General features: G+C 41.4%; 2 protein-coding genes across 5 annotated transcripts in view; one reads left to right on the plus strand and one right to left on the minus strand.

The window, feature by feature from the left end:
• LOC120060377 (COMM domain-containing protein 8-like) overlaps nucleotides 1-6,165 on the minus strand; it is a 22,102-nt gene extending 15,937 nt beyond the window's left edge. Inside the window, exon 1 of one of the 2 annotated variants that reach the window (XM_039009654.1) lies at nucleotides 6,052-6,165. In XM_039009654.1, coding sequence (XP_038865582.1) covers nucleotides 6,052-6,150 — 99 coding nt within the window. In that variant the 5' untranslated portion in view covers nucleotides 6,151-6,165. Of the gene's footprint in view, nucleotides 1-43; nucleotides 150-6,051 lie in introns of those variants that run through there. The other variant, XM_039009655.1, reaches the window with a different exon arrangement.
• The window catches only part of LOC120060376 (probable phospholipid-transporting ATPase VD), a 26,361-nt gene continuing 8,148 nt past the window's right edge, over nucleotides 5,358-23,570 (plus strand). Inside the window, exons 1-9 of one of the 3 annotated variants that reach the window (XM_039009650.1) lie at nucleotides 5,358-5,651; nucleotides 11,255-11,646; nucleotides 13,273-13,467; nucleotides 17,828-18,029; nucleotides 18,477-18,562; nucleotides 18,668-18,774; nucleotides 22,762-22,893; nucleotides 23,097-23,209; nucleotides 23,296-23,548. In XM_039009650.1, coding sequence (XP_038865578.1) covers nucleotides 11,363-11,646; nucleotides 13,273-13,467; nucleotides 17,828-18,029; nucleotides 18,477-18,562; nucleotides 18,668-18,774; nucleotides 22,762-22,893; nucleotides 23,097-23,209; nucleotides 23,296-23,548 — 1,372 coding nt within the window. In that variant the 5' untranslated portion in view covers nucleotides 5,358-5,651; nucleotides 11,255-11,362. The remainder of the gene's footprint in view (nucleotides 5,652-11,254; nucleotides 11,647-13,272; nucleotides 13,468-17,827; nucleotides 18,030-18,476; nucleotides 18,563-18,667; nucleotides 18,775-22,761; nucleotides 22,894-23,096; nucleotides 23,210-23,295; nucleotides 23,549-23,570) is intronic. The other 2 variants (XM_039009652.1, XM_039009651.1) reach the window with 2 other exon arrangements.

Consider the following 23,570-nt stretch of genomic DNA (forward strand, 5'->3'; position numbering starts at 1 on the left):
CTAGGAAATTACAGTAAATATTGCACTTTTCAATTATGCTTACTTTTGGACATTCTTCAGAAGGTAATTTGCCAAGTAAATGTACCATGTTCTGCTGTCAAGTTCCGCTTTCCGTGTTTAACGTCACGAATCAGCTGATAGTGGTCACGTGTGGGGCGTATTACACATTGGACTCTTGCAATGAGGTTTATACCGGTAAAGGTATTTTTGAGCAATCAGCCTATGGAAAACATTTTATTTAAAAAAGTGCGCTGAGCTCGTATTGAAACAGTCTCTTAGTGCGGCAAAATTCTATAATATTATTCCACGCGCCACAATGCATGTAAAACGTTCTGTAAAGCTTCAGCTGACACAAATTTCACTTCCTTTGCATTATATGTTTATAAAATCGGGTTCTTTCTTGGAGGATTATTAAAGTGAAAACAGAAGTGCTATGGTGAAACTAGATGACATGTCCAGCAGTAATGCACAGGACAGCGTTGTTTGCACAACACTGGGATTTTGAATATAACCCTCTGGTCTAGGAACAATGTAATCTTCAAAATAAAAGTATTAACTCATGTAAATGAAAGTGATTCACACACAGTAATGTCTATTTACTGTAACATCGTTTGGCAGGCCTGAAAATTTTTTAATGTAACTGAATGAAAGACCCATCTCTGGTGGGCAATGGTGTTCCAGCTCTTTACACCCAGGAACAACACTAATTATCTTGTGACATCAAAAGTTGTTTTTTGGGTGGCATTTTAGCTAACCCTAACCATTTTCATAAACTTAACCTAATTCTCCTAACCTGCTATGTTAATGCTCCTAACCTGCTGCGTATGTTCTCCTAACCTGCTACACAAAGTTAAATCTGACATTAATTCGACAAAAGCTGGATTCCTTCCATGACCTCTTAACCCCTACCCTAACATGAACCATTTCACATTTATCAGTGAGGTAATCGGGCTCCCGAGTGGCGCAGCGATCTAAGGCACTGCATCTCAGTGCTTGAGAAGTCACTACAGACACCCTGGTTTGATTCCAGGCTGTATCACAACCGGCCATGATTGGGAGTCCCATAGGGCGGCGCACAATTGGTCCAGGTTTGGCCGGGGTAAGCCATCATTGTAAATAAGAATTTGTTTTTAACTTACTTGCCTAGTTAAATAAAGGTTAAATAAAAATATAAATACATTCTGTTTATAAATGTTTATAAACAAAGTAAAATGCAATCGTTACTGTAATTTCCTTGAATGTTTGATTCATAAATTACTGAATGATCTACAAATAATAATGGGTCACTATTTTATTTATGATGACAGGTGATTTGTAAATCAGTCAGTCGGCAGTTGCCTGCAATCATTTTGATGCTCTCGAACACAACCAATGCCTAACCCCTAACCTTAAATCAAATCAAATCAAAGGGGCAGTAGTTGTTACATCGATTTTTTGACATAAAAATGAATTATATGTAAACATTGATTATTGAAGAATATAACTTATAAATGCCTCATGAGTTGTCATACCCAATCAGAACCCAAAATAAAATCTTGCTTTACTCCAATATTTATAAACAAAGTAAATGTAAACAAATATGTTATTGCCTAAAACAGTGGTTCACAAACTTTTTATAGTGCTCTTTATTTAGCCATCTTACATATAAAACCTTATTTGTTCATAAAAAATTGTGAATAACTCACCACAGATTAATGAGAAGGGTGTGCTTGAAAGGATGCACATAAAAAATAAAACACTGCCATGTTGGGTTGTATTGGAGTGAGTCTCAGTCTTAAATCCTTTTCCACACACAGTCTGTGCCTGTATTTAGTTTTCATGCTAGAGAGAGCCGAGAATCCACTCTCACATAGGTACTTGGTTGCACAGGGCATCAGTGTTTTAACAGCACGTTTTGCCAAGGCAGGATACTTTGAGCGCAGCCCAATCCAGAAATCTGGCAGTGACTTCTGATTAAATTCTAGTTTCACAGAACCGCTTGTTGCAATTCCGATGAGGCTCTCAAGTTCAGATATCGGTAAGTGGACTGGAGGCAGGGTATGAAAGGGATAACGAATCCAGTTGTTTGTGTCATCCGTTTCGGGAAAGTACCTGCGTAATTGCGCACCCAACTCACTCAGATGCTTCGCTATATCACATTTGACATTGTCCGTAAGCTTGAGTTCATTTGCACACAAAAAATCATACAAAGATGGAAATACCAGTGTGTTGTCCTTGTTAATGCAGACAGAGAAGAGCTCCAACTTCTTAATCATAGCCTCAATTTTGTCCCGCACATTGAATATAGTTGCTGAGAGTCCCTGTAATCCTAGATTCCGATCATTCAGGCGAGAAAAAACATCACCCAGATAGGCCAATCGTGTGAGAAACTCGTCATCATGCAAGCGGTCAGACAAGGGGAAATTAGTCAGTAAAGTTGGTCAGTAAAGAAAACTTTAAGCTCGTATCTCTATTAAACATTTTTTGTCAATACTTTGCCCATTGATAACCAGCGCACTTCTCTATGCTGTAAAAGTGTTACATGGTCGCTGCCCATATCATTGCATAGTGCAGAAAATATATAAGAGTTCAGGGGCCTTGCTTTAACAAAGTTAACCATTTTCACTGTAGTGTCCAAAACGTCTTTCAAGCTGTCAGGTATTCCCTTGGCAGCAAGAGCCTTTCGGTGGATGCTGCAGTGTACCCAAGTGGCATCGGGAGCAACTACTTGCACGCGCGTTACCACTCCACTATGTCTCTCTGTCATGGCTTTTGCACCATCAGTACCAACACATCTTGACCACCAAAGTCCATCTGTCTGTTGACTCATCCAGGTGTAACGCACATAATTCACTGGCTTGTATGCGAGGCAGTAATTGTTTCAAAACATCTCCTGCCATGTCACTGATGCATCATGAAACAGTGTTGTTTGATGAAGGCATTGTCTGTATAGTTTTTTTATTTTTCAAATTGGCATGTTTTGTTTCTAAATGTCTGCTCAAGAGTCAAGGTTTCATCGAGTTATGAGATAGTACTTTTGCACATATAACACACTGTGGCTGAGGAAAGGCACTACTCCCAATATAACTGAACCCCAAATAAATGTAGTTCTCATCATATTTGTGCCTCTTCGATGGTCCAACGTCCCTGTCTGTTGTTAGGTGCTTTCCCAGGTAAGGGGGCAGTAGCTCTTCTGCTGCATCAGATTCACAACTGTCAGTGACCATAACAAATGTAGAATTACTGATACTAGTGTAACAGTTGTTAAAGTACTGTGTGAATTTCACCAGGTTCATATATTTATATGTCATGTTGATTTGTTATTATGCATACCTGCATCCTGGGAGTAGGGGAGTGTGTACTTACGTTTTGCCCTGCGTGCTCGTGCTCAAATCATTTTGATGCACTATGAGAGGTAGGCAGGCTTTTTCTGTCGTCTTCAGAAAAGTTTGATTATTTTAAGCACAAAGTAATACACACAGTGTTTTGTTCATGAATAATGTTGTATATTTAGAGGCTACTCATAAGTGGATGGTATTGTTAATATGCACTTGTAATTGTACTTTTTAGGATGATATCAACATTCTGAATTCAACATGTGGTTGTGCTAAGGTATTAGCAGGCTATTGTATGTGTGAACGATGGCTAGCTCCTCAAATGATCCCAGTCCCTTGTATTGTGCATCTGTTGTAGAAAGAGGCGACGATTCACATGTGCTCTACAAATGTTTTCTTTTGGATGCAGATGCAGGGAGGGAATTCTGCTTGATTAAAACTATCTGATCTCCAAAGTCCACGTCTATAGTCTCAATCAACCACACACAACGCAGAGTTACAGCGGTGCAGTACAGCACCGGTTACACTAGCATTGGATGTGCTCGTGGAAGCAGAACAGCTTGTGTCGTCGACAGGTGCAGGTGTAGTACTGCTGGTAGTAGCAGTACTACACCTGCACCTGTCGACGACACAAGCTGTTCTGCTTCCACGAGCACATCCAATGCTAGTGTAACCGGTGCTGTAGTACTGCTGGTAGTAGCAGTACTACCATTTGAGCTGGTATGTGTCTCTATCTTACTTTTTTTAACCATTTTTACATTTTCGCGCAAACGGAATGAGCAGCAGCTACGTTTGGCTACATACGGACCGTTAGTGGAATTCCCGCGAGAGAGTTAATGTGATTGCATGTTAATTATTTGACTAAGCTACCTGTATTTGACATTGTTTTGTTATTTCGCTGAACACTAACGTAAACTCACCCCATTCCGTACAAATGTGCGTAACTGCGACATTCAAACGAGGCTACAAAGAAAACTAATGGGACTGTAGCGACTGTGTTGACTTCAAAATCGGGGGTGTAAACTAGGTTTCTATTCAAGCGTTGATCGACATGGTAATGGCTCTATAGTATTGGAGAAAAGTTGAAAAAAACTTACCCTCCGTTACATCTTGACGTGTCATGTCGTAACGTACAGCATGCATAAAGCAACTATTTCTGTCTTACAATCTCTCCACCAGGTGTAGCACTTCTCTCATCGTTTAAAAACAAGAAATGGACAGTGACGGGGGTAAGGGGGGATACCTAGTCATTTTTTTCGTCATCATTGCTTGCGATCATCATTCTCAAAGCCGCTGTTTACTAAGATCACTTTAGCACCGCCCTAAAAACCCGATTCAAATTCGACACAAACCTTCAAATAGGTATGTAATGACATATTATATAAACTCTTTATAGTGTTTTATTTACATTTTAGAGGCGATAAGGTGATAAGTTGGACAGATCGAGTGAAAAAAGCAATTTCCCCACACGACATCTGTCCTTCTCACTATCACGCATTAGTTTCGCTTCCCCACCCGCCATTTTTAAAAAGACCCGACGGGACTCATTGCCTGCTTGAATTATGCAGAAACGGGCAGTGTTTAGGTCATGTAATTGATTTTGTTGGAAAGGGGAGAAATTGTGCTTTACAATGGTATTGACATTACAGTTGATCTGGAAGTATTACGTTTTTGGGGCGCTAAAATAAGGGCAATTGTACGGACCAAGGCGATGTACGAGTTTATGTTAGATGGTTTAATTTTATTTTTGGTAGTGAAACGAGGCTACTCAGGCGAGAAGAAAACCTCACCCAAATGTATAGCCCTTTTGGAAAATATAAATGGACTGTTTGAAAATGTGAAGAATTGTTTATTTTTATTTTTAAAATGTGAATCACATTTTTATTTGGCGTACCCCTGACGGCATTGCCATGGTTAAAACTACAATTTCAGACCATGAAGAATCAGTGGTCAGTCCTTGAATCAATAGCTCTGTCTTTGAGAGTGGTTACATCCATCCCCCTTTAAAAAAAATCTAAACAGGGGTGGGCAGGTCTCTTTGTCATTGTTTCAACTGCTGAGTGACGCTTTCAAAGAGCATTTTTGTTTTTATACACTTTTACGCTATAGACAAGTGTGACTTTGTGGCTGTGGTAACAAGTGCAAACCCAAGATTCTTCACCCACATCCTGGTTAGTGCTGCTGCGCAAGTTATTTATTTTTTAACAAGATTGCGCAAGTATGAATATGACCTACTTTACATTCTTAAGATCGGTAATGTGATCACTACGGATTTTTGTTTTGTTTTTAAGAACGACAAATGTTTACTGTTGCACAGGGAACAATGCATACTACTGGGTAAGTTCCTGAAATATTTTCGCATCTGTTTTCTTTGCAACTCTGGGTGTAACGCGGGGCACGATATAAAGAGCAATAGTAATGCTAGCGTCTTTTTGTATGGCCTAACTCCGCCATGGCTCTTTGGTCAAAGCCTACAGTATACTTCTATTACTACATTCTATACGTGATACACGTGATCGAGGGATACTACAGTGTGTAGTAAAATATGCTACAGAATTACTACATAAAGTATTGTAGTATTTTATTGTAAACTGCATAATTTTTTTCGTGTGGGCTTCACAACTTTGAAGCATGTATGTAATCAAAACATGCACAAAGACGTCATAATTATTCAAGTTAACTGACCTGATCTAGAACAAAACATATAATATATCCTAAACGTGTGTCAACCTCAGACCTTATTTTCGGCGTTTATTCCAAAACCGCATTCTTTCCCAATGAATTTCACACGAGAAATGGCTGAATCACAGAGTTTCCAAACCCAGAGGCGCAACATCGCGAAACTTCCGGAAACGCTTGCGAAAAACCCAAAACAGACGAGGCCGGGGTTTGGGGTTTGAGAAGTCGGTGAGAGAAGTTAAAAAATATTCCTTAGTTGTTCATTTTCTTGAAATCTAAAGGCACAACCTAGATTCGAACCAATGTTTTGAGTAGTTGAACAAGTTATTACTCCAACCTTGTGGAAGTGACAAACTGACACGTTTTAATTTTTGTCAAAAACAACTATATCAGAGTGCCTTTGATTTTACAACGTGCACATGCGCAGTTTGGCGCGAGACGACTATTAGACCAGATGACGTGATTCTGCGCATGAGTGTAGCTAGCCAACATCTACATGACATCGCCAACAAGTGTGATCGGGATTTCTATTGGAGAAGCAGTTTTTGCCTATCTTCATGCTTTATTGTTTTTGGCTGAACGAACCAGAAGCAACTCATTTTCGTGTTTTAGAACTACAAGCTAGCGAGCTCATGGTAACGAAAGATAACGTTACCAGATTAGTTAACCTACGTTTAATTCAAATCTATTTTGCTGCATTAAAACTACAAAATGGAAAAGACCGAACCTGAACTGAATTGGTTTTGTGTAACAGTATGAGACATGCTGATGTGCTGAACTGTTAATAAGTGATGTGTTTCAAGGCTGCTAGTGGATAACTAAACTCAGCAAAAAAAAGAAATGTCCCTTTTTCAGGACCCTGTCTTTCAAAGATAATTCGTAAAAATCCAAATAACTTCACAGATCTAAAGGGTTTAAACACTGTTTCCCTTGCTTGTTCAATGAACCTGTGGAACGGTCGTTAAGACACTAACAGCTTACAGGCGGTAGGCAATTAAGGTCACAGTTATGTTAAACTAAGGACACTAAAGAGGCCTTTCTACTGACTCTGAAAAACACCAAAAGAAAGATGCCCAGGGTCACTGCTCATCTGCGTGAGCATGCCTTTAGGCATGATGCAAGGAGGCATGATGACTGCAGATGTGGCCAGGGCAATACATTGCAATGTCCGTACTGTAAGACGCCTAAGACAACGCTACAGGGAGACAGGACGGACAGCTGATCGTCCTTGCAGTGGCAGACCACGTGTAACAACACCTGCACAGGATCGGTACATCCCAACATCACACCTGCGGGACAGGTACAGGATGGCAACAACAACTGCCCAAGTTACACCAGGAACGCATAATCCCTCTATCAGTGCTCAGACTGTCCGCAATAGGCTGAGAGAGGCTGGACTGAGGGCTTGTAGGCCAGTTATAAGGCAGGTCCTACCCAGACATCATCGGCAACCACGTCGCCTATGGACACAAACCCACCGTCGCTGGACCAGTCAGGACTGGCAAAAAGTGCTCCTCACTGGCGAGTAGTGGTTTTGTCTCACCAGGGGTGATGGTCGGATTCACATTTATCGTCGAAGGTGTGAGCGTTACACCGAGGCCTGTACTCTGGAGCGGGATTGATTTGGAGGTGGAGGGTCCGTCATGGTCTGGGGCGGTGTGTCACAGCATCATCGGACTGAGCTTGTTGTCATTGCAGGCAATCTCAACGCTATGCGTTACAGGGAAGACATCCTCATCCCTCATGTGGTACCCTTCCTGCAGGCTCATCCTGACATGACCCTCCAGCATGACAATGCCACCAGCCATGCTGCTCGTTCTGTGCGTGATTTCCTGCAAGACAGGAATGTCAGTGTTCTGCCATAGCCAGCGAAGAGCCCGGATCTCAATCCCATTGAGCACGTCTGGGACATGTTGGATCGGAGGGTGAGGGCTAGGGCCATTCCCCCCAGAATTATCCGGGAACTTGCAGGTGCCTTGGTGGAAGAGTGGGGTAACATCTCACAGCAAGAACTGGCAAATCTGGTGCAGTTCATGGGGAGGAGATGCACTGCAGTACTTAGTATCTGGTGTGGCCACCAGCTGCATTGACTGTTACGTTTGATTTTGACCCCCCCTTTGTTCAGGGTCACATTATTCCATTTCTGTTAGTCACATGTCTGTGGAACTTGTTCAGTTTATGTCTCAGTTGATGAATCTTGTTATGTTGATACAAATATTTACATGTTAAGTTTTCTGAAAATAAACGCAGTTGACAGTGAGAGGACGTTTCTTTTTTGCTGAGTTTATATACAGTGCCTTCAGAAAGTATTCACACCCCTTGACTTTTCCACATTTTCTTGTATTACAGCCTGAATTTAAAATTGATTATTTATAGATTTTTTCAATCGCCTACAACATAATGTCAAAGTGTAATTATGTTGATTTTCTTTTCTTTTTTACAAATTAATAAAAAATTCAAAGCTGAAATGTCTTGAGTCAATAAGTATTCAACCCCTTTGTTATGGCAAGCTTAAACAAGTTCAGGAGTAAAAGATTGCTTAACAAGTTGCATTGACTCACTCGATGTGCAATAATAGTGTTTAACAGGATTTTTGAATGACTATCTAATCTCTGTACTCCACACATACAATTATCTGTAAGGTCCCTCAGTCGAGCAGTGAATTTCAAACACAGATTCAACCACAAAGACCAGGGAGGTTTTCCAATTCCTTGCAAAGAAGGGCATCTATTGGTAGATGAGTAAAAATAAAAAAGCAGACATTGAATATCTCTTTGAGCATGGTGAAGTTATTAATTACACTTTGGATGGTGTATCAATACACCCAGTCACTACAAAGATACAGGCGTCCTTCCTAGCTCAGTTTCCGGAGAGGAAGTAAACCACTCGGGGATTTCCCCATGAGGCCAATTGTTAACTGTTACAGAGTTTAATGGCTGTGCTAGGAAAACTGAGGATGAGTCAATTACATTGAGTTACTCCACATACTAACTTAAATGACAGAGTGAAAAGACAGAAACTTGTACAGAATAATAAAAAATATTCCCAAAAAACATGCATCCTGTTTGCAACAAGGCACTAAAGTAATACTGCAAAAAATGTGGCAAGGCAATTTACTTTTTGTCCTGAATACAAAATGTTATTTTTAGGACAAATCCAATAAGGGAAGGGGGATACCTTGTCAATTGTACAACTGAATGCATCTTCCATATTTAACCCAACCCCTCTGAAACAGAGCAGTGCAGGGGTTGCCATAATCGACATCCACGTCTTCGGCGCCCGGGGAACAGTGGGTTAACTGCCTTGCTCAAGGGCAGAACAACAGATTTTTACCTTGTCAGCTTGGGGATTCGATCCAGCAACCTTTTGGTTACTGACCCAACGCTCTAACCACAACAACACATTACTGAGTACCACTCTCTATATTTTCATGCATAGAAGCGGCTCCAGGTTATGGGTATCCTTGTAATCAGCAAGGACAGGGGAGTTTTTCAGGGTAAAAAAGAAATGCAATAGAGCTAAGCACAGGCAAAATCCTATAGATTGGAGATTGGAGATTAATTGGAGATTAGAGATTAATTAATCTTTCAGCAGGACAATAACCTAAAACACAAGGCCAAATCTACACTGGAGTTGCTTATCAAAAAGACAGTGAATGTTCCTGAGTGGCCAAGTTACAATTTTGACTTAAATCTACTTGAAAATCTATGGCAAGACCTGAAAATGGTTGTCTAGCCATGATCAACAACCAATTTGACAGAGCTTGATAAAATGTGAAAATAATATTGAGCAAATGTTGCATAATCCAGGTGTGGAAAGCTCTTACAGACTTACCCAGAAAGACCAACAGCTGTAATCGCTGCCATAGGTGGTTCTACAAAGTTTTGACTCGGGTGTGAATACCTATGTAAATGAGACATTTCTGTACTTGATTTTAATACATTTGCTCAAATAAAAAACAAACATGTTTTCACTTTGTCATTATGGGGTATTGTGTGGGTGAGAAAAAAAATCTATTGAATTCAGGCTGTAACACAACAAAATGTGGAATAAGTCAAGGCTTTAGTAGTCTATGCCTGGGAAGTACTAGGCTATATGGATCGTGTATCCATTCCTCTCAGTTCCTTTTTACTTTTTTGTTTCAGTTTTACTTCTTTAGTTTGACAGAATTGACAGCCTTTGCATTTCAACAGATTTCCCAGTTGTATGCTAAGGCCGGGTCTCACTGTTATGTTATTATGAACAAGTAAGCCTAAACTCACAGAATTACTGTTACTAAAAGAACCAGTTTTTATCATGTGCTCTTAAGTTATATTATTAGCGACTGATATAACTTCAGGGGTCTAGGTCTCGTGTGTGGCAAATCCACATTCCTGAGAATAAGTAATCATACACTTCAAGAGTTCAGCCTAATCCACCATGTTTTCTTGAATATGCTTATGACTCACCGAGCCTGATAAAATCAGCCATTTGCAATGGTGGGGGAAGGGACAGCTTGTCACATTGGGTTATGGGTATCTCATTTTAGAAGCCTCTTTACATCCTATTCCCTAGTTTACTGATATTAAAGCCTTTGGTTTAGAATATCTAGGCTAGTGTTAGCTAGCGTGCCTTAAAATAGAGCATCAATAGAGTTTCACCTATTCAGAAGACCGGAACATGATTAAGACAAAGGAAGTCTTTCAAAGCATTGACACACTGGCAGTCTTGGAGCAGACCAGACTTCTCGAGAAAAACTTGAAAAGGTTAACAAAATGTTATCTTAAATAGGTCAGTTGGTGAAACACAAACAGTCTATATTAACCTATACAGTACATCAGTGATGATTGCACACTTGTTTGAAAGGGGCCCTAATAATTGCTTAGGGGTTTCCACATTTACTGAGCGGCCTCTACTAATAAGTGCAGCTAACCTAATCTTCCCAACAACATTGTTAACAGTACAGGGTTATAATTAGCGATTAGTGCAAAGTATTGGAAATATTAGCTAAAACATCTCTCCAGGTCTGGCCACCAAGGTCCAGGGAGGGTGCAGGGTCCTGGGTGTAGGGTGCCCCTTCATAAGTTATCTTATCTTTCCTTATGTGTATTTTTCAAATTAGGTATTTTTCTTCACCTTACTGCTGTTTAGTTGGGTTTTCAGGTGAAATTCTAGATTCCTGTACATAGCTAAGAAGCTGACCTACTATCTGTCCTAATTCTTTCCCCACAAAGTCACTACTTTTGAAACCTTTCTGATTGTTTTGTATTTTTCTCTTTTAGTAGAACTGCACTGTGAGCGGCCCTCAGGAACCAGAGGATCAGGTCTGACCACCCAGGCCCAGGGAGGGTGCAGGGTCCTGGGTGTAGGGTGCCCAGGCCACTGGGCCTATGGAGCAGATCCACTGGGTGAGACACCGCTGGCAGCAGCTGGTGGCCGCAGAGTCAGGTCGAGGCAGGTACTCGGCCCCTGACGCCGTGCCCACCAAGAGTTCCCCGAAGCTCCACAACGCACAGCGGCTCACTGGCAAACGGAGGACGGTCATCGCCCGGCACGGACCCCACCAGCATGAGTACGACAGCATCTCCAAGGGATGCCAGGGCAACGGCATCCGCACCACCAAGTACAGCCTTCTGAGCTTCATTCCCATGAACCTGTTCCAGCAGTTCCACAGGTGAGAGGGATCCCTAACCACATGCTGACTTACACAGGGAATGGGGTAGATCATAGTTGATTATAATCGGTCAATCATGTTTGTCGATGTCGGGAATTAACTCACATCAAGCAGGAGTGCCTTAGAGGCACTTGATTATAATCTGGTAATCATGTACGTTGTGAATTAACTCAAAATGAGCCAATTCCAAATGGAGACTGCAGTGCACCCATAAGGGTAACCTTAGCGCAGGGGTTCCCAAACTTTTTTGGTCTCAAAACATTTTTGTGACCCCACTATGTAAATAAAATAAATGTAATCAACTAACAATCCCACTGGGAAAAAACTGGTTGCATGAACATTGTTTCCACGTAATTTCAACAAAAAATATAAATCTTATGACTTTGAATCAATGTGGAAAACTGATTGGATTTGCAAAAAGTCATCAACGTATTAATTTAGTATTTTTTTCACCCACCTTTTAACCCAAATCCAATGACATGGTGAAATGTTTTCTTGATTTCACATTGAATTCACGTTATTTGACATCTCAACCAAATGTAAATCAAAATTAGACGTTGAAATGACATCCTAGCCCAGTGAGATGTGTATTTGTTTTATTTGGGCTATGTATTTTGCAAATTATTCTGACAGTATTTTTGACAGTATTTCAATCAGAAGGCAGAATGGTTTGAAGTGACTGAAATGTATTGGGAAATTCAGAAGATCATTAGGCAGTAATGTTGTATGATCTTCTGTGTAGAAAAGTCATTGATAAATCATTTATGTTGTTTTTCCCCCAGTCTGATTTAGTGCCTGGTCTTGTCCACTCAGTTCTAACGGCTTGTGGGCATAGCAGAGGAAAACAGTACTTACGTATTTACGTTTTCCGGAGAGTCTTATCTTTCAGTGATGGGGTCATTATATTTTGTAGCTTAAACCATTCAAAAGAAAGAGCCACATTCGTAGGAAGAAAACAGAAACCTCTCTTTTTATTATAACCGCATCTAGCGGCTACTGGAGGTTACTGACGTAATCATGACCCAATTCTTATATCAGGTGACCCAACATGGGGTCCCAACCAAGGGGCCAGTGTTCCGGTCTAGAAGCACTGTTTCGACTGCTCCTTCAGTTTTGCTTCGGTACTGCAGTTTTACTGACGCCTGGCCCAGAAAGACAATTTCCATAGACTGCCACAGAGAAGTTAGATTAGAAAATTCAGAATAAAATACTTTAGTCATCACCTTTTGCACAAAACATCCATTGAATTATTCAAATAATTGTTGCTGAGGCCGTTTTTTTTCTCTCCATCACTCACAGCCGAAGATACATTTTTTAAATATTCATCCAATGTCTGCCATGTTTTTGGGTGACGTGATTACATCGTCACTGCTCGCTCTGCTCCCTGTGCGCACAGAGTGCACATGTGATGTTGGTCCTTATAAACCAGACGCAACCTGGATATAGACAGTCCATGAATTGGCTAATGCGAACATGGGTAGATTACCTTAAAAAGAACGGTCGGACATCTTAAACGCAGTCTCCAGTTGTTCTTATAGCACAGTCGTCGCAACCCTTACTTTGGGAAACCCTGCCTTAAAGGGTCGATGTGGAATTTATCAAACCACTATTGCCTCTTCTCATCAGGGTGGCCAACCTATATTTCCTGTTCCTGGTGATGCTGAACTGGGTCCCGGTGGTGGAGGCCTTTCAGAAGGAGATCACCATGATTCCCCTGGTAGTGGTGCTCATCGTCATCGCCATCAAGGATGCCCTGGAGGACTACCGCCGCTACCGTTTTGACCAGAAGGTCAACAACAACGTAGCCACAGTATACAGCGGGTGAGTGGGCCGGCTGGACAATAGTGGCCTGTGTTTATCTTTTTTAAGGGGAACAGTCACTGTGTTGTTACATACTACTACATTTATAGTTATGGAGTTGAGCCTTTTTAGTTATTACACAATACACATGCGGAAAAAGCAATCGTGGTACATAACAGTAATTATTACTGTGTTAATAAAATGTTCTTAGTTAGCAGAGAAATTACAGCATTACGACAGGTTTATTGATTTTATGATGCTAGCATTCAAATTGAAGGTCTCAAAATGTCTTGAACACAAACTTCATATCCCACAGTGCACTGTGTTAATCAGCACCAAAGCACCATGAATTGCATACTGGGGCTTCCTGTAACAGTAGGATCAAAGGTGAAGTAGCAATTTACATGATACAGCCTACAGTTCTGTATAACCATAAGCATAGCAAACATGAACACCTTTCTCACAGAGCCTAACGCTGAAGACCGGTGATCCTGGATCTGATGTTGATTATTGTAGATTCAGTTGTCTGTGTTACTGTATGTGGTATTAAGGAGCACCATACATACAGCACAGATAATCTATGGTTACTCATTTATCCATTCCTTTGTGCTGTCCAGAGTTTAACAGACCATCTAGGAAGTCATAAAAGTTCAACTTGAGTTGTTTATGATGTGATGGAGTGTGGAAGAGTGGCTCTTTTGGTCTCTTAAAGATATACTTCTCCTTAATGCAACTGCTGTGTCAGATTTCAAAAAAAGCTTTACGGAAAAAGCACACCATGCAATAATCTGAGTACAGTGCTCAGGCACCAAAACAAGCCATACAGATACCCGCCATGTTGTGGAGTCAACAGAAGTCAGAAATAGCATTATAAATATTTACTTACCTTTGATGATCTTCATCGGAATGCACTCCCAGGAATCCCAGTTCCAAAATAAATGTTTGTTTTGTTCAATAAAGTCCATCATTTATGTCCAAATACCTCCTTTTTGTTCGCGCGTTTAGTTCACAAATCCAAATTCATGAGGCGCAGGCACTTAGTCCAGACGAAAAGTCAAAAAAGTTATATTACAGTTCGTAGAAACATGTCAAACGATGTATAGAATCAATCTTTAGGATGTTTTTAGCATAAATCTTCAATAATGTTTCAACCGGACAATTCCTTTGTCTTTAGAAATGAAAAGAAATGCAGCTCGCTCTCACGGCCGCGCGCATGATTTAGCTCATGGCATTCTGCCAGACCTCTTAGTCAAACAGCTCTTATTCGCTCCCCCTTCACAGTAGAAGCCTGAAACAAGGTTCTAAAGACTGTTGACATCTAGTGGAAGACTTAGGAAGTGCAATCGGACCAAATTTACACTGTATCTTGGATAAGCAAAGACTTAAACCTACAAACCTCAGATTTCCCACTTCCTGGTTGGATATTTTCTCAGGTTTTTGCCTGCCATATGAGTTCTGTTATACTCACAGACATCATTCAAACAGTTTTAGAACTTTTCTATCCAAATCTACTAATAATATGCATATCTGAGCTTCTGGGCCTGAGTAGCAGGCAGTTTACTCTGGGCACCTTATTCATCCAAGCTACTCAATACTGCCCTTCAGCCATAAGAAGTTAAGGCAGCGAGGTGTAGTGATAGTGATCAAGGAGTTAAGCTCAAGAAGTTAAGCTCTCCCCTGCAAAGTAGATATCGTTTCTCTATCTAAACCTCACCCTGGAGACTCCGCATCCTGGATCAGGATAGACAACGACAGTAAAACAGAATGGGCATGTGTATCAAGAGGCAGAGCTCGGTCGATCGTGAGTGGCTGCGAATGCTGGAGAGATACAAAGGTCGGCTTGGATTTAAGTCAAGTTTACCAGTAAGTAAACCCTCTGGATTTGAACTGGTGGAGTTTTTCACTGGTCTTAGGAATCATGTACAGCTTGGTGTGGCCAGTCCAAGGACAAAGTTCCAATCCGAATGACCAACTGGGGAGGAAGAGAAGGACGGTGGTGTCCTCCCTCACAGAGGATGAAGAGCTGACGGAAGTCCTCAAGTCATACAGCAGCAACAAGGTGAACACCACCAAGTACTCCTTCCTCTCATTTGTCCCCAAGAACCTGTTTGAACAACTCCACCGCTTCGCAAATGTCTATTTCCTCTTCCTGGCAGCTCTGAACTTTATCCCAGTGGTCAATGCCTTTCATCCAGCATTATTCCCATTCTCCTGGTGCTGTCAGTGACAGCCGTGAAGGATCTCTGGGAAGACTATAGAAGAGACAAATCAGACAAGATGGTCAACGGACGCATCTGTGAGGTTTACATCAGGTAAGTACACTGAGTGTACAAAACATTAGTTGCACCCCCTTTTGCCCTCAAAACAGCTTCAATTCGGATGGTGGACCATTCTTGATACACACTGGAAACTGTTGAGCGTGAAAACACCAGCAGCTTTGCAGTTCTTGACACACTGAAACTGGTGAGCCTGGCACTTACTACCATACCCGGTTCAAAGGCACTTAAATATTTTGTCTTGCCCTCTGAATGGCACACATACACAATCCATGTCTCAAAGCTTAAAAATGATTTAACCTGTCTCTTCACCTTCATCTACACTGATTAAAGTGGATTTAACAGGTGACATCAATAAGGGATCATAGATTGACAAGGTGAATCCAGGTAAAACTATGTCATGGAAAGAGCAGGTGTTCATAATGTTTTTTCGACACTCAGTGTACATTCATGGTAGATCTGCGTAGAGCAAAGGGCTGTTCATTATCTCTGAATTGGAGCAAATGGAATTACTACTGCTCACAAACTGGTTAAACTGACTGAAAACGGTTTGAAATGCACAAGATCCGTTTATACTGTAGTTATTAGGAAAACAAACACCATACTGTACGTGTGCTTTTATTAGGTAAACTGCTCTGTTATGACAGGTAAAACATACTGATACTGTATGTTTCTGGAACAGGTAAACATTCTGATAGCTATATAAGCATACTGGTCTGGGAATATTGCAAAGCATGGATAAGTGTGAGATAACAGGTTAACAAACTGACTGGTAGTTATATGTGACAACTACTTTAACATGTAAACAAAACCTACAGACCTATAGATCTGCAGCTTCTTTTTTATACTTACTAGGGCTGTATATGGTACCATCGAACTGACTAGCTTGCAACCTAGAGCAGTTATATGCTGAACTGAAAGTAGGACAAATTGACATAATCTCTACCTCTCTACAAAAGGTAAATCATATGATCTGTGATTGTAAAACATAATTATTGTGCCATGTGAGAGATGGACACACACATCACTCACTCAATTCCTTTGATGGCTCTCTGCACATAAGGCCTTGACAAGAGAAAATCAATGTTCAATGGCTAAGTTCTCACTTGTTGAAACCTATTCCCTTTTCCAGAGTCTAGGAGTGAGTGGTAGAGAGCCTGTTGGTTCTCCCACCATGCAATAGCTCACAGCCTCAGGTATAGTGAGGCCAGAAAATCCCTATAGCCTATCCACACCAACATACGTTATTCAACATACTCTTTCATGTTGGGTGAATGTAAACAAACCACATTATTACAGTAATTGTCTCTAACCAGAAAACTCCCAGTTCCTGCCAGGAAAAGGTGGTGGTGGTAGACAATGAGATAAATGATTAACCTTAAAGTATATTCACACACCAGTCTGGTGGAACAGTGTGTGTTTGAGAAGCCTTACACTCACGCCCTGTGATTGGTTTGAAGACTTGTTTGTTAACACCCACCCTACCAGCTACGGGTAGCATTACAGTTGGCGTGGTTCCGTCATGTGCATGTTACTGTGTACCCAAACACACACCACACTCCCTGCTTCAAAGGAGCACACACACTGACTGTACACACAATTTAATCTTGACCCAGACCATAACACACAATGAGCAGGTTAAATGCAGCACATGTAGTTCATGGTTGTCTGAAATAAATGTTCATTTTAAAGTCTCTCTTGTGGTGCTGAGCCCCATAGTTCAGTTAATTTGTAAAGGATTATTCCAACACACACGATTACCTCACGGTCTTGTCTTGAGAGAGGTCACCGACTGAAATGTCAACAAAAGAAAGTGCAGGGTTATTGTTGTCTTCCGGAGTTTTTTTAAATGTGTAAAATACATAACCATGTCTGTTTTTAGGTGCTTTTAATGGTTGGTTAAAGGCATGCTCCCTTGCTTGTGTGAATACTGTTCATATGTATGAAATATTTTATTTTGTTGTAATTCTGCTCCTGTGGTATTGTTAGCAACGTTTCAACCACAGAGGGTCTTCAGGCCTTCGTCATATTTGATAGTACCCACATGGTCCCACTCTGTGCACTCAAGCAGTTAACAGGTTATCTTGTGGTATGTTTTACGATAGGAAACAGCAGACGTATGTGGACCAGCGTTGGCAGGACGTCCGCGTGGGGGACTTTGTCCGTCTGTCCTGTAACGAGATCATCCCTGCAGACATGCTGCTGTTGTACTCCTCTGACCTCCACGGCGTCTGCTACATCGAGACGGCCAACCTGGACGGGGAGACCAACCTCAAACAGAGACAGGTGGTCAGAGATCTGCCACAAGTATGTGGCTCACATCGCTCTCATTGGTTTGAACATGCTGTTATCATTGTCATGATTACACTTCAGTTTTTTAAATAATTGAGGTTAAAGCATCATGCTTGCAAGAGACAGGGTGCCTCGCACCTGCCTAAACAAAACACTGCCGTTTATTGTACAGCTGAAGGTGGAGTGGTACAATAATAAAAAGTTTGATAAAACATGATGCAAGAAGCTGTGATTTACCTGCATTACACAACTGTACTGTATATATGTATAAAAAGCTGTACACTTCCTGTAAAGGTATGGTGTAATGAAGAAGAAGAAAGCAAAACATTTGAGACAAAAATATTGTCCTTGGGTCTAGCAGGAAAATAACTGCAGAATTTCACAAGGTACTCTAAAAGTTCTAACCAGAATGCCTAGTAGAAATTGGAAATATTTACAGCGTGTGAGTGTCATCTGTTTCAGGGTTCCGAGTTGACTCCAGAGAACTTCCAGAGCCGCATTGAATGCGAGAACCCCAACAACGACCTCAGCCGGTTCCGAGGTTACATGTGAGTCTCATTTTAGTCCGGTGTAATTGACTACAGATACTGTATGGAAACAGACTTAACTTTATAAACCTTTGAAAGGCAAGGTAACTTTCATGTTTTTTACAGGGAGCACCCCAGTAATGCTCGTGTGGGCTTACACAACGACAACCTCCTCCTGCGAAGCTGCACCATCCGCAACACAGAGACCATCATAGGCATTGTGGTCTATGCAGGTAAGAGGGTGAAACACTCCTCTATCCCCAGGTCTACCCCACGCTAGGGTTTGGAGTGTCCCATTATCCAATCCAGGTGTCCACATATTTCAAGTTATACCTGGGCAACCAGCAGGACTGCGGCCATTGAGCACTGGAGTTGTGGTGCAGCCCTGATGCAACAGGCTATGCTTGTGAGAATATAATCTGCCTCTAGTGTACTCAACCCTGTACTTGAACCTTCTGTCATAAAGCCTATATAATGCTGCCTTTATGGATAATGGCTGTTAACCTCTTAGATGTAATGGCAAAATTTAGATTGCCGCCTAAATAGACATACCCAAAAGTAACTGCTATGCATGTGCAATTACATGATTCTGGTATATTTGGAAAGACATCTGGGAGATTGAGGAAAAGATCAGAAGGAGTTACATAGTTCAGAATACACAAGATCAAGCACACACAAAATATGTTTTTTTTATTTTGAAAGTAATCTTTAATTGACAAGCTATAAGTGAATTATTGATGCCCAGAGCTGGAAATGCATCAGATGGCTTCCACAACATGTGAACAATGGGATTGATAGACCTAACAGCTAGAAATGGGCAGATGTTTTAGTAAGTGGTGTCAGGTGTGGTCATGGGATGTTTCCAAGTGTCCCTAAACCTCTCCAAAGTGACATGTCTGCAAATTAGATAATTCCAGTTCTATTACATATTTCCAATCCCTAAATGCTATTTGTTCAGTATAAAAACACAATTTCTACCATATCAACCTCACTCAAACATTGTGGTGGTGTTAAGGGGTATCCAGGGTACATTCAAGTGTCCTTTCAACCTTTCCAAAGTGTCCAAATGTGGTAATTGCACTGTTTTTGCACACTGGATGTGCCTAAAAGTAAAAGTTTCTACAACACCAACCTCTAACATTGTGGAGGTATCGGGGAACATACAGGGGATATCCAAGTGTTTTTTTAACCTCTCCAAAGTGCCTGAACTTTTCGCCTAGGCATATCCAATATATTGGTCCCACATACAAATTAACTGTTTATAAAAGCAACCAATATACATTCAAAAATATATACAGATGTCTTATCAAACAAACTTGGTTACACACGTGTCCTTCACTAAAATAGAAATAAGCTGAACTATTTACAAATGGCATTCGTTTTACAATCCAGGTATAGATGATTGGATTTCACTTTCACCATAGCTTGTGCATGCCGTGATAGTCTTTGAAGCAGTCCCTCTCCGCCAGGAAACAAGTGAACTGCCATTTCCATTTTGTGATGGTTGTGAGGTTGCTTTGGGCCCCCAATTCAGCCATTTAACACCAGCTGCTCTCGGAAGGCCAACTGGAAGAGAGGGGTTTGACCTTTTGCTTTGGCCATCTGCTTGTGGAGAATGAAATCATTTAATGTAGCAATGTCCACAAAGTGGTAAAAACAATGTATTATACCACTTCCTTGTCTTATGGAGGACCTGGAAGTAGCCTGGAAGTAGCCTATCAGAGCATCAGATAGGTCGACACCCCCCATGCTGGCATTGTAGTCCTTCACAGAAACAGGAATAGAGACATTCTTCCTTTTTCACCCTCCTTGAGACATGGATGTTATTGAATGCCTTATGCTGTGTGAGCATGGTTACTTCCCTAGTGTCCTTCCGTTTCTCAAAAAGCAGCTTGTTAGTCCTGATAGAACGTATGGTCCCGCTCTCCGCTGTCTTTGTCATGTCGTTTACCTTGGTCTTGTGGAAACTGATTTTGTTAGGACAAATGGTGCCACAAGTCCCTATTTTCTTTTTCAAGAGGTCTATGAAAAGTTGATGTAGAACCATCAGACAGGGTGATTGACATAGCAGTGAAGGGTGAAGCCTTGACCAGCGGGGGCGCTAGCTGGGGAGGGGTGGCTCCCAAACGTCATCATCCAAATAATCTGCATCCTCCACTCTGTGGTGAATACAATAAAGGGATATATTGTTAAGACACACAGAATTACAGTTGACAAAATTAACAAAACATTGCTGTGAAGTAAAAACACCAAGCCTAAACTTTATCTGTACAGTGACTCACATAGAGGGTGTGAAGCACAGACAAAATGCAAACAGTAACACTTTGGAGACAAAGGCAGGTGTGAGAACCACAAACAATGGCCATGAGGATTTATTTATTTTATACCTTAATTCTTATTCTTATCAATGCCGGCCTAGGAACAGTGGGTTAACTGCCTTGTTATGGGGCAGAACGACAGATTTTTACCTTGTCAGCTCGGGGATTCGATCTTAAAACCTTTCGGTTACTAGTCCAACGCTCTAACCGCTAGGCTACGCTGCCGCCTTAGTGGCCCCTCAAACTATTACAACGATGAAATTTAGAACAGCAAACAGTGAACTAATATGAAACCGACAACTACCTTGGAATTATATAGCATTGAAATTACTTGTAAACTAAATCCAAAGCACAAAAATCAGACAACGTATAAATACGAAATACATAGTCAAAAGTGGATCCAATCCTTCTAGAAAGAAATCTTCGTCGGCCGAGACGAGCAAATCGCTCCCCTGATCCGAGTCCGGCTCCAGTATTTTATTCAAAGCTTCTATGTCGGTATACGTATTTATAGCTTCCTTCTTTTTAGTTTCCTGTTCGATATATATTCTTAGTTTTTACCTATTTACTTTTGAGCCATCTTTTATGCTAAAGTGATCAAATTTAAACCAATGAAAATCTGTTTACAATATAATGTAGCGTGCTCGGTGCTGCAATATAATGTAATGTAGCGTGCTCGTCTCTGAGGCAGGTAGCAACAGTTCGCATTACGCATAAAATGTTCTAGGCCTTGCTTTGTCCCACCCAGGTCAACTGCATAGCCTTGGAAAGCATATCTCATTGGCTACAAGACTGTCAATGAATCCCCTGTGTAATAGATGCACACTGCGCGTAACCAGGACACATGTCATGCGCAAAGGTAGTCACTCGGTGGACATTCGATGTTGCCATTAAGTCATGCATCATCAGATAACATTGGTAATAGGCTAGATCTGTTCCTACCAACCTAGGGATTAATTTCATACCCCCCATGTAGCTATAGCTCAAACACAAATTGAAGTTTACCTTGTAAGATGTTTGGTGAAAATGTTGTGTAAAATAAAATGTTTGACTCTGTGGGCTGGTGATCATTAACGGTAGGTCACAGGCAGACAAATAAGATATCCACATGATCTGTGGAGTCCCGGCTTTCGGTGTGAATCAATGTTTATTTTGTTTATGCTTCACAAAGCTAACCGGAATGTAGGTAGCAGACATATTGAAATGAGGTAATCGGCTCGGCCTGCCCATATATGGTAGTAAGTCACACCAAAGATTTTAAGGCACAGATCAATAGCCAAGATACTCAGCTTTCCGCAGACACTCTACTTTTGCAGATAGGGGCTATCGTTCTCATATCAGACTGAATTGAATGAAGCAAATCAAATAGGGTCCCCAAATATGGGGGCTTTACATTTAAGAGGTTTAGAGAACTACCACATTGTCCTGCCCCCATAGTCTATATCAGTGTTGGCTGCTAGGAGTGTAGCCTGCCTCCAGCTCCTTTTATGCCTTGTCCCCATTAGACACATCAGGGAGGGCTGACCACTGCAGGCTAAACCTGTCTCTGCTCAGTAAGATAAGGTTTATGCTTCCATTATTATTACTACAAAATCCATGCAAGTATACAGTTACACCAGCTCTGGTACCAGCAAGGGCTTTCTATGCACGCATTTCATGCATTCATCTCATCTTCCTGCATTGGCTATTGTGATACAGTGGAGAATCAACCTCTGACATCTTATGCACTGCATTTCAGTGCCTAAGCAATTTCATTGTAACAAATTTCTCTGTTGTAAGGGTACTATCACCTCTTCATGTTTATTCGACAGCCACTAACACAGGGTATTTTGACCCAGGTCTACCATAAAACCACATATACATGTATACAGCCATGCTTGTGTTGTGTGATCTTGAACACAGGTCACGAGACCAAAGCCATGAAGAACAACAGTGGGCCGCGGTATAAACGCAGTAAACTGGAGCGCAGGATGAACATGGACATACTGTGGAGCGTTGTCCTGCTGGTCATCATGTGTCTGACCGCAGCTATAGGTCCGTACTGATCAGTATAACTTATCACACCTATATGAACACGTGTCTGTACAGCTGTATTTGGTTGCTAACCAAATCTATATGAACACAATGCTCATAGTGTCCTACCACACAGTTATTGGTCTTTGCTATTTTACCCTAGCTATATAGTTTCTGTAAACAAGTCTTTTGACCACATCTATATAATTCTTTGTGCCCCTCAGGCCATGGTCTCTGGCTCAGGAACCTGGAAGAAGCTTCCTTTCTGATCCCTGACACCACATCTCCTGCCCTGGCTGGCTTCTACCTGTTCTGGACCATGATCATAGTACTACAGGTAGGTAGCACACTAAATGTCATAACATTGTGAGTCAATGTGAAAACTTCCTGGCTCTAAATTATATTCCATTCTCTCCTCGGCAGGTGCTCATCCCTGTCTCCCTGTACGTGTCCATCGAGATTGTCAAACTGGGTCAAATCTTCTTCATCCAGAACGACATGGACTTCTACAATGAGTACCTGGACTCCAGGATCCAGTGTCGAGCCCTGAACATCACAGAGGACCTGGGTCAGATCCAGTATGTGTTCTCAGACAAGACTGGCACACTGACAGAGAACAAGATGGTGTTCCGGCGTTGCACCATTGCTGGGGTGGAGTACCCCCACGAGGAAAATGGTGAGAAGTCTAATTTAATTTT

This window comes from Salvelinus namaycush, chromosome 15 (genome assembly GCF_016432855.1).
Source record: "Salvelinus namaycush isolate Seneca chromosome 15, SaNama_1.0, whole genome shotgun sequence".
Lineage (NCBI taxonomy): Eukaryota > Metazoa > Chordata > Actinopteri > Salmoniformes > Salmonidae > Salvelinus > Salvelinus namaycush.